The following is a 10,978-nucleotide window of genomic DNA, read 5'->3' on the forward strand; positions in this document are numbered from 1 at the left end:
CACACACACACACACACACACACACACACACACACACACACACACACACACTTTCCAATGGTAGCACTTAGTAGGCAGGATCAACAGTAGGTAGATCATGAAATAAAATCAGGCTCTAGTTCAGAAACCAAACACCCTGACAAAAAGCAGCATGCCTTTCAGTTAATTCCAGGTTACAGTGCATGACTGCAGAGTCGAGGCAGGCACTGGCAGCAGCTGGTTATGTCCATATGCAAGAGAACACAGAACCATGCATGCATGCTTCCTGCTCAGCTTCCTTTCTCTGTTCATGCGGATCAAAGTCCAACCCTACCTAGGGCTGCCCACATTCAGGAGGAGTTGTCTTTCCACCTCAGTTGATTCATAGAAGAATCCCTCACAGGCACGCCCATGGCCAGCTCGACCCAGACCATCCCTCACTGAGCTTCTCTCAGCAAATGTGTGGACTGAACAATCAAACTAACTAGAATACTAGTACCCCAGCACTGTTGCGGTTCCAGTTCTCTATCTGTAATTAAGTTCACAGACGCTCACAGACTGTTTCCTGGTCATGTGCATATCTTCCCCATGGGTTCCTGCTGCATCTTCGTTGTTCCCCTCAGTTTATGTTTACAGAAAACTGTTCTATAGTTTCAGAATATCCCATTGCTCTCACTCTCTGGGTCTTGATATCTGCGTTATAAATGCTGACTATCCTTCCCCATGGAGGTTCCTTGCTTTATGTAAATGATACTAATTGTGAGCTTGTCATTTTAGGGATTTATTTGTTAATGTGGAGCTTTATCTGTCATTCACTGCAAAAAAGGACAATTTTGCATTAAATTCTGCAACAGTTTGTGACATTTCTTTATGTCACTTCCTAGACATTGTACAAACTATCGGTAGTGCCCTATCCCAACTTGGGCTTCAATTCCACAGGAAATCAATTTTGCCCTACCCTCAGAACTCTTGGGAACCTGGTATGTCAAGCCACAGCCCTACACTCTAATAGCTTCTAGGTAATGCACAATTTTTCTAGTCAAAATTTCCATGCCCAGTGTCCAGTTTTGCAAAAACTCCATGCTAGCTTCTTGTGTTGCTGCTGTTGGGCACCTGAATTATTCTCATCAGAGCAAGATCACCCTTTCCTGGGCCCAGTGATGATGGAGTCTGGCATTCCTCTGACCCTGAATCCTCTGTCCAACATGGGGAATTTCCTCTCATTCTCTCCTGTCTACTCAGGGTCTGTTGTTTCTCATGTTCTGGATCAGCCCCCAATGTACCATGCTACAGGAATAATCTGAATACAGTCCATTCTTTAGAGGGCATCACATTAACAGGAACCACTATATACTTCTTTTAAGTTTAGATACTCCATACCATGAACTCAACTCTATGGCCCCAAGAGAATTACCAGTTTGGGTACAATTACCAGGAATGTTAAATACTGACATCAAGAGAAATAAGGTAATGTACCAAGAACATTAGAAATATCATTTAGTCCTTTAACAAGACTTAGTAGAAAACAGATCTTCAATTTCTTATCAATATAGTAAAATATTTCTAAAATTCTATTATTTCTACATACACTTATAATATTTATAGCACTAAACTTTAAACTATATGATTCGAAAGACTTATAAAACATTAGACCTGAGCTAGTACAGTCTTAAGATTGTAAAATTACACATTTCTCTTGCCCCTTCCACTTTATCCTTTGGCTCTACAGTTTAAAGTTTCATTCACGTTCTCACATGACTTAACAATAATGATCTGAAAAAAACTCAAAGCATGCCTCTGGCCCAGTGACTTACCCGTGATTCTTCCTTTTACACTGCTTTGTTTTGTGGCTTTCAAGGACAAGTCTCAAAGGACTAAGGAAGAGACTGCCGCATATACTATATACTGAATCAAAGACAATTCGTGTTAAGGCAGAAATGACAAGTTTTGCAAAGTACCACACAGAGTCGTCTACCATCACCTATCGTTTCTTCATTTCAGTCTTCTGTTGTTACTTTTAAAAAGCATAAACTCTAAATGTGCTTGGTTTCCCAAACAGCAAAACAAAAGGGCAGGTCACAAACATTCCTGAAAAAGTATAAACTTGAATTTCTCTTCAGTAAATATTGAGGAATAAAATGACCAGGTGGTACAAGAGGTGTGTCACTGAACTGCTTTTTAACTGTGTCACACAGCTGTGGGTAAGAAGCCCAGCAGATGCACATTCTTGCCAATAGCTCTATTCGCTATTGACACAGAGCATTTACACATTGTTTACATAATGTGATGGTTTGTATAAGCTCAGCCCAGGGAGTGGCACTATTAGAAGGTGTGGAGTAGGTGTGTCACTGTGGGTGTGGGCTATAAGACCCCCTCATCCTAGCTGCCTGGAAGTCAGTACTCTGCTAGCAGCCTTCAGATGAAGATGTAGAACTCTCAGCTCCTCCTGCACCATGCCTGCCTGGACACTGCCATGCTCCTGCCTTGATGATAATGGACTGAACCTCTGAACCTGTAAGCCAGTCCCATTCATATGTTGTCCTTGTAAGAGTTGCCTTGGTCATGGTGTCTGTTCACAGCAGTAAAACCCTAACTAAGACACATAATTAAGTAAAAATTGTGCCTCATCAGAGGAAAAAAAAAAAAAAGCTGAAACCCACAAGATGGCATCTAAAATTCAGAGCAGTGGAAGATCTCCAAACTGTCTTAAGGTGGTTATAAATGTAGGAACATAAAAAAGACTACAGGAATGAAGTGCATATGCATGCACTGACTCCTTGGAAATCTTTAAATGCTGTTACACAAACCCAACTAACACGCCCATCTGAAACAGAGATTGCTCTGTTTCAACCAATTACCGACCACATTAGGTCAAACCCCTTATCCATGTAAAACAAGGGTTAAATAACAATACGGGTGAAAAGAGTGAGGATTACCATTCTACCGTACAGTTGAAGGTCAGGGATACAGACGTGAGGACCTGCTATCATCCTTATTAATACAACACACAGACCCAGAAGCATTTGCTATGTCCCGGCATGATTTTGAGGTGTTTGCATATCACAAAATAATTGAGACGTGCCACTGAAATCACTATTTACAGACAAAAAAAGTTAAAGTTGGACATGTACACAGTGCCACAAGGTTGTGAGTTACAAGCCCGGGACTCAAACTCAGAAAGTCTAACTCCAAAGCACAAGTTCTCGCCTCTCCCGTCTCCCGAGAGACACCTCCAGCACCTCTCTTCCATAGGCTCAGATTAAGTGTTCTGAAGCTCTGAAGACTGCGTATCTCACACGCTCTCTAAGGAAAGTGTATTCAGAAACGCACTGCCCCCATGGATTGGAAGCCCAAGCTCTGGGGCCAGGCAATTATAACTGAAAGGAAACCATTTCAGATTCCGCCCCTTGAGAATGGGGATAACAGAGGCAATTTATGGGATTTCCCTGGGGAGCAAATAAGATACGATATTAAAAGTGCATAGTATAGTGCTGGAATGCTAAGGAAGCCAGTGAGTCGGACTACTGATACTGGTACTAATATTAGTTCTATTTGTTCTAAGCTGTTCTGAAGACTGTTGCTTTTAATTACAGAATGTGACAGTAATTTTCAAATGAGAGCTCTCTTAAGATTACATTGTCTAAAAACATTGTGGAATTGACACTCCATAACATATGATGGCAGCCAAAAATAAAGTATAGTTATATAGAATAATGGTAAATGTAGAAAATAAAATCTTAGTGACAATTAGTTAATTCTTGAAACTTGAAGTATTGGAAGCTGAAAACTCTTCAAAAAACAGACTTGAAATTACCCAGAGCAAGCTGTAGAAACTACATCCAATTCTAGTATTGGAAGACAGCTCAAGAGAACAGTTGGAGCACACAGCCTTCACAAGGGTAAGCAGGAAGTGACATAGGTAAGTACGGGATGCAGAAATAAGTAGGACCACATCTTTTACCTAGAAGACAATGTTTAAGACACTTACTAGTATCCGGAGTTTTCTCTTCTGACTTGCCAAACAGAAATTCGTACTTTGCCTTGGCAACACTCTGGGAATGTGCTGATGCAGTGTTAACCCAAACAAACGGCTCTGCCTGCAAAATGAGAACCAAACAAAGGCATTATCACAAATATAGCATAACAAATAGAGACAAAACAAATTACCCAAGAAGGGAATGATTAAACAATCACGATATTTATGCTTGATACACTACTATATAATCACTCAAAATGAATCAAACAAAAAATCATAATATAATCAGAACACATGATTTCATCAATGAGATCCAGCCAAAAAATAGTATGCACATGATGTCTGTGGGGGTAGGGGGAAGAACACACACAAAGCCTGCCATTACTCAGTAAAGTGCTTGCCATGTAAGCATAATGACCTGAGTCCAATATCTAGAATGTATGTTGAAATCAACAAGCAAACATGAGAGCCTTCAGTCTGTAATCCCAGCCTTGGAAGGCCGGCCGGCCAGCCATGCCTACTCAGTGAACTCCAGACCAATGAGACTCTGTTTCAAACAAAGTGACTGGTTCCTCAGGAATGATACCAAGGGCTAACCTTTGGCTTGCACATGCACACTCACATATATGTACCCACATGAACAGACTCTCACATGCATGCATACACACACAGTTTATGCTATCTTTTAGCTATTAAAAACCTTATTTTATTTTCTGCATGATTAACTTCAAGTAATTCTTTCTATGTGTTTGGTTGAGCCACACCAAAAAGAAAGCAGCCTTTCTCCAAAACTGACCGTATCTGTACATCAGAAATACCACTCAGCTAGCCAAGGAGTATACAGAACTGTAAGTAATTCCATTGATACAATCTGTCTTAAATTTGAGCATCTGCCCAGATTCTTAAAAGGCTGCTATTTAAAGAAAAACTACGGGGGTAAAATTGGTTCACATCATAATTCCTAAGACTTCCTTCCTGACTGCTTTTAGACAAGTGTTGAAATTTGAGTGGTTCCTATTTCTGGCCTAGAATTAAGTAATAGATGAAATTTGATCTATGCCCACCATGCAGTCATGCCCTTGCCTCCACTGTGAATGAACGCATCCAAGATATGATATTATCTACACTGGGTTCTGTCTTGACTACAAAACATCTATTCTCATGTAGGACTCATCTCTAGGCAACACTGACATCAAGGGTTCTGTGGACAATCAAGTAACCACTTGAAACAAGGGTATCTCCGACTTACTGCCTGTGAAGCAGAAATGTCTGTCCGTGACAGAAGGACCAATGACAACTCCAGCACCCTACAACAGCCAAGTACAGCATGTGGTGTCATCCCTGGTGCTCTCCCCTTGCTCTTCAATGCCATTATCAAAAGGTTAACTTGCAGAAGTTTGAGACAGCATTCCTTAAAATACCTCTGCAATCATTTATAAAAAAATAAAAGTTCATCTCTGGAAATTCTTCTTAGTGTAGTGTGTTTAACAAGTACAGATTAATTATCCTTTTTCCCCCAAAAGAGAGAAACTAATGATAATCTGTGTATGTAGAGAGCTCTGGCTAATAAAAGGAGCTCCCCCAGGAATTCCCAAAGAAGGTGACCTAATTTGGGGAAGATGCTTATGTCGGGTTTTCCAAGGAAGTGATCATTGCAGAAATGGGAAACGCGAGATGCTGGGAAGGACAGAAACATGTACTATGCAGAGGGACAGCCATTTGACAATGACCCATACCTACACTGAGAGCAGGCCAGGCAGCTTGGAAGAGCAGGTAAGGGGTCCATTTCAAAGCAGAGAACAGCAGGGCTCTCAGAAGCAATAGCAAACCAGCATGGGTGCCAGGGGAGCGAGGCCTCATTTTAACCAGATCTTGAAAGAAAGCCATCAAAACATTTTGGCAAATATTTTTATTTATTTACATTTCAAAGATTGTTCACTTACATTTTAAAAGACCATAGGCCTATCATACAAAGGAGCTTAATAGTCTAAAGGAGACTAGAGCTCATGGCAAGTAGACAAAAGTGGGTTAACTTAGATCTTTGTGTAGAGATGGTCTATGGAATGCTCTGGTCAGTCAGATTTAAGAAAGTAAGGAAAAGACTAAATCAAGGATAATTATAATGGATAAGATTTATTAACCACTTACTCTCTGGCAAGCACTGCTCGCTCTAGTGCTATGTATGGAATGCATCATTTAATGCTCAGAGCAATCGTATAAACTGAATACAGCTATCATCCCCGTCTCATGGATGAACAAGGTGTCCAAGGTGGTACGGATAATAAATTACACGTTGTGGATTTGATTCTATGCAGGCGAAATCCAGAGCACACAGCATTTGAGCATGGCACCCGGGAGTCAGGCTTGCATGTCTGGGAATATGCAGTGAGATGGGCAGAGATTAGAGAAGGACTATTACCTATACGTTGAACTTGGACTGCCACGTAACCTCCAAAGCCACTTAGCACACCACAGAAGTGGACTGTAAAGGAGACGCTCACCAGTACACGGCCAGCAAATACCCAGGAGGCAATGCGTGAGGCACTTTCAGCAGGTCAAGGAAGATAATCTTTTTGGCTTAGCATCGCAGTTAGAGCTTGAAGACTATACTAAAGAAAAGTTTCACTGAGCACTAATCTTTGGCTTTTGGTCTCTGGAAGTCTATCCTAAGATTTCTGCAAGTCCATACTCAAGAAAAAGACTTACATCCTGATTCTCACATAAGATAAAATTTGGCAGTTTATTTTAAATATTAATATATTTTAAATACATAGTTGGCCCTCCCTATCTACAGACTGCAAACCCAGATGCAGTCAAACACAGACCTGCCCCTCTTACAGAGGACACAGGTTTGGCTCTCAGAACCACAGGATGGCTTACAATCATCCTTAAGTTCCAGGGGACTCAACACACTCTTCTGGCCTCCAAGAACACAAGGCACACATGATGTATATGCATACATGAAGGTATCATGCACATAAACTAAAACTTTTTTAAAATCTAAAAAACAAACAAACAAACAAAAACAACTAAAAGGACATGTAAAGAGATTTTTTTCCTCAAACTTCTAAGTCACGAGACTATGTCTGTGTATCTCCAGGAGGGTGTTGGGGAAATGTATGGTTGTATGTAAGTGTCCCAGTTACCTTTCTTTTTATGAGATAAAATACTTCAATCAAAAGCAACTTGGGGGAGGAAAAGATTTATTTCAGCTCAAACTTCCAGACCATAGTTCACAATTAAAAGAATTCATGGGAGGAGCCAAGGCAAAAGTCTCATAGGATCACAGCTTACTGAGCTTACTGTAACTCACTTGCTGTAACTCAGCTAGCTTTCATACCCCCCAGGCCTACCCACGAGAGATGATACAGTTCAGAATGAGCAGGGCCCTTCCCATCAATCATCAGCCAAGATCACCTCTCACAGGCATAGTCAAAGGTTAGTTCAGTGACTTTATTATTATCATTATGATTAGCATCATCAACATCATATATGGGTATTTGCCTGCGTGCACGTGTGTGTGTATGTGTGTGTGTGTGTGTGTGTGTCCCATTTGCATGACTGGGGCCCCTCAGAGGCCAGACAGGGCAAACTATCCCCTAGAGCTGGAGTTACATATGGTTGTGAGCCACTGTGTGGGTGCTGTTCTCTGGAAGAGCAGCCACTGCTCTTAACCTTTAAGCCATCTCTCCAGCCCCAACCAAAAACATCTTCAATTGAGCTTGCCCTTTCTTCCCAAGTGACTCTTGGTTGTTTGAAGTTGGTAATACAAACTACCCAGCCCAGTGGGTATACACAGGCATAATTTAAAGTATATTTCTCCATATGTCATGATCAAAACTGTTTAAAATACACTGATAAGAGGGAGTTCTCGAAATTTAGCACAAATTAAAACAGTACACCACACTTATGAAAACAAATATTTCTTGTGAGGCACACAGAGCTTCAAATTCAGTTAGTGCAGGGCCGGAAAAAGTGCACTTCCTACTAATATTCCAGGTGGTGCTGATGGTCCTGCATCACACGCCTGGCAGCACAGGTCCTGGTAGGTGTGCTTCTCATATGTTATTGTATGTAAGAATCAACTGGCAGCCGTACTGTTGTATTTGCAGGTCTGATATTGAGCAGACCACAATTCGAGTGCCTAGACTCACGGGCTCTGAAGCTGAGAGTGAAGCAGTGCTCAAAGCGTACTCAGACTCTCACACAAGAAAAAGATTTTTTTTTATGGGCTGCTCTATCTAGAAATAACACAGATGAAAGTGTCTCTATTAAACAAAGCACTCCATATTTTGGCAGTTATGGGGACATCTTCATCCAGGCTGGAGTCAAGGCACTAATATCCCTCCACTTTGCTATAAGCAAAACAAAAGTCATTCTCCTTACTTTCATTATCTTCGGATTGTGAGCTCTGCTGATACTGCTCTTCCCATCGGAATGCTTTAGATCTTCACCAAGCTCTACAATAACTGTAGACCTCTGAAGAACTGTATTTGAAAGAATCAGCTTGATGAAAGACAGCATGATTCAGTAATACGTTTTTCAATCTGTATTACTCCTTTTGATTTATCACAATCACGTAGGAGCATAAATCTCTTTGATAAGCATACAGAATAGGGGCTGGGGATGAGCTCAGCAGTAAGAGTTCATGTTTAGCAAACATGAGGGCCTAGGTTCAAAGCCTGACACCTAAAATGTCATTTAAAAGGAAGTAAAGGACTTATAACTTGAGTTAGGTGATCAGGACTAAAATCCAGTTTTGCTATTCTTCAATTAACATAAATGCCTGGAATTCGGATTCCCTGCTATATAAAATTACTAAACAATCTGGATAGCTGGCTTTAGTGACACAAGCCTGTGATCTTGGCACTCAATAGGGCTAAGAAGTAGGTAAGCCAGTATTACAATGAACATCTTTAATTTAAAATCTGAAACTTTTAGGAACTAAGAAGACACACAAATTCCACCTCATGTCACAGAACATAGCTAAAATGAAGGCACAATAAAAACATCATATAAAATTTCTGTCTGGCTACAAAATAGGGAAGGGGAAAGAAAACAAAGTAGAACTTCATAAGTAAAAGTCACTTTCAGTGAAGTGGGCAGAAAATGATTGGGGCCACAGGAGTGGTGGAAGGGAAAGAGAATGGGCCTAAGGCAGGCACCATACACTGTATTGTTCTAATTATCTCATCTTCAATATGATTTGAGAGTCAGTTGAGTATTCCAGAGCACTTTGGACCAGAAAAGATTAAAAGCTAAATTGAAAACTATAAAAATAACATTTCACAACTCCTTTTAAGCCAGCATTTAATTCCAACATTCACATTGGGCTGGAGAGATGGCTCAGCCATTAAAGGCTAGGCTCACAACCAACATTCAAGTCCACCTTTGGTCCTGTTTAATCCCTTCCGTTCTCATTACCCGCAGGAGCTGAGTTCACCACAACAGGGTACTGTGTGCACTTACCAACCAAATGCAGCCAGAGAGCTGAAGATTAGGACTGATGCTACAGAAACTTGGTTAGGTGTTCTTGGATGAACTGTATTCTGAACAACCCATGTTGAAGCCCTGACCCCCACACTTCAACCACAACCGTATTTGGAGGTCATCACAATGAGATCAGCAGGTTAGGTCTTAATCTAAGGTAGCCGGTGACGTTCTAAGAAAACAATTTAGGGACACAGAGAGATAGACAAAATAAAAACCACATGAAGACAAAGGGAGAAGGTGCCATCTGAAGCTAAGGGAAGGGACCTCAGCTGTACCAACTCAGTAGTCATGGACTGCTAATCTCTAAACCTAGGTAGGAGACAGCTCAGTTCTACCACATAAGCCACTCAGTCTTCAGTGTGTAAGAGCCTAGCAAATACATCAGGGAACCCTGAGAGAAGCAAAGGCAAAAGAGACGTCGTCCAGGGTAGACAAATGGGAAGTCCAGGTTCCCTCTTGGGGTTCTTAAAATCATTAACAGAAGAACCTAAGAATGGACTCAAATAGAAGCTCAAAGACCTTATTAGAGTTTGCAAGAAACCCCCAGGGCAGCCCAGCTGTAAAGTACAGAGGCAGCCCAGAGGAGGAGAAGGGAGGGTGGGGGGAGCATTCCATTTAAGCTAGCACAGAGGTCAAGAAGCAAGCAAGGTGGGGAAGGAGAATTTAGAGAAAGAATAAGGAAGTTCAAATGCTGGGGGAAATCAGGTTTTCCTGGATACTTTATACGTGGCTAGATTTGCTGCTCTGCAGGGAGAAAAACTGGAAAAAGAAATGGTCAAATTGTTCCACCTATCTCTTTAGCATGCCTTAAGATGACCTCTCCTTCCTGCGAATGATCCCTTGGCCAAAACAATGGCCAGGCTTTAACTGAAATGTTAGGTCTACACCCAGGCCAGAGCTTCTGTTCTTACTGTAGCATAATGACAGAACTTTAAGTGCCAGATGTTTCCTTTTACCTAGAACAGCAATAAGAATGAGAGGCTGTATCCTTATAGGACTCTGCAGAGAGCAATGTGGTGCAAGGAGATGGGAAGTTAGATAATGTGGTGAGTCATTCCATTCCACCTGCAAGCAGCAAGGCTGAGACTGGCTAGCTAGAGAGAGCACCTAAGGGGGAGAGCACCTCAGGGGGAGAGCACCTCAAGGAGAGAGCACCTCAGGGAGAGAGCACCTCAGGGGGAGAGCACCTCAGGGAGAGAGCACCTCAGGGGGAGAGCACCTCAGGGAGAGAGCACTTCAAGGAGAGAGCACCTCAGAGAGAGAGCACCTCAAGGAGAGAGCACCTCAGGGAGAGAGCACCTCAGGGAGAGAGCACCTCAGGGAGAGAGCACCTCAGGGAGAGAGCACCTCAGGGAGAGAGAGAGAGCACCTCAGGGAGAGAGAGAGAGCACCTCAGGGGGAGAGCACCTCAGGGGAGAGCACCTCAGGGGAGAGCACCTCAGCGGGAGAGCACCTCAGCAGGAGAGCACCTCAGCAGGAGAGCACCTCAGGGGGAGAGCACCTCAGGGAGAGAGCACCTCAGGGAGAGAG

The 10,978-nt window shown here is 42.2% G+C and overlaps 1 protein-coding gene across 4 annotated transcripts in view; it reads right to left on the reverse strand.

Moving 5' to 3' along the window:
* Positions 1 to 10,978, reverse strand: part of Psd3 (pleckstrin and Sec7 domain containing 3) — a 522,390-nt gene that overhangs the window by 294,174 nt on the left and 217,238 nt on the right. For all 4 annotated transcript variants that reach the window (XM_029532004.1, XM_029532006.1, XM_029532007.1 and 1 more), the window contains one exon: positions 3,968 to 4,076. In XM_029532004.1, coding sequence (XP_029387864.1) covers positions 3,968 to 4,076 — 109 coding nt within the window. The remainder of the gene's footprint in view (positions 1 to 3,967; positions 4,077 to 10,978) is intronic.

This window comes from Mus pahari, chromosome 19, assembly GCF_900095145.1.
Source record: "Mus pahari chromosome 19, PAHARI_EIJ_v1.1, whole genome shotgun sequence".
Lineage (NCBI taxonomy): Eukaryota > Metazoa > Chordata > Mammalia > Rodentia > Muridae > Mus > Mus pahari.